Source organism: Penaeus monodon, chromosome 21 (assembly GCF_015228065.2).
Source record: "Penaeus monodon isolate SGIC_2016 chromosome 21, NSTDA_Pmon_1, whole genome shotgun sequence".
In the NCBI taxonomy this organism is placed as follows: Eukaryota; Metazoa; Arthropoda; class Malacostraca; order Decapoda; family Penaeidae; genus Penaeus; species Penaeus monodon.
Window position 1 is genome coordinate 27,568,624 of NC_051406.1, and position 568 is coordinate 27,569,191.

At 38.9% G+C, this 568-nt stretch overlaps 1 protein-coding gene across 1 annotated transcript in view; it reads right to left on the minus strand.

Annotated features, from left to right (window-relative positions):
* Positions 1-504, minus strand: part of LOC119586398 — a 7,276-nt gene extending 6,772 nt beyond the window's left edge. Inside the window, exon 1 of the mRNA XM_037935120.1 lies at positions 385-504. Coding sequence (XP_037791048.1) covers positions 385-457 — 73 coding nt within the window. The 5' untranslated portion in view covers positions 458-504. The remainder of the gene's footprint in view (positions 1-384) is intronic.
* Between the last annotated feature and the right edge of the window lie 64 nt (positions 505-568).

Sequence of the window (568 nt, forward strand, 5' to 3'; positions counted from 1 at the left end):
TTCAACTATTAGTTCCACACGCACACAATGATAATAAAACTAATGATATACAGAGAACCGGCAACCAGAAAAAAAAACAACGATAAATATCTCATCTATGATAAGCGATTGTGAAGACATTGTATTCTGAATCCCCTCGGGCAGGCGTTTTCTATTTTCACTTGGCTATAATAGTTATGTTCTCCATTCATTTATATTCTACTTGACGTGCGTGGAAACGCTTACAATAAATCAGATTGATTCAATTCCTTTAGCCAAGATATAGACTGTGGTTCCTTATCTATCAGGGGATTTCGTAAATAACTATGTTACTTGCAGCTGAGTAAATCTCTAAACACTAAGGGCATACTTTGAACAATCACACGACTCTTCACTGCTGCTCACCCTTGTTCAGATGCAAAGGCGTTATCCTCCCGCAAATGCAACCGAGCACCAGAATGTAAAGCGAGAGGGTCATCCTCACACCACATCTCACGCTACGCTATACAGTGCATCTGGTTTCCATCAGGAACTGATAGACGTTTTTATCAGACAATCTTATCTCTAATATATCCCTTTCTCTTCTAAA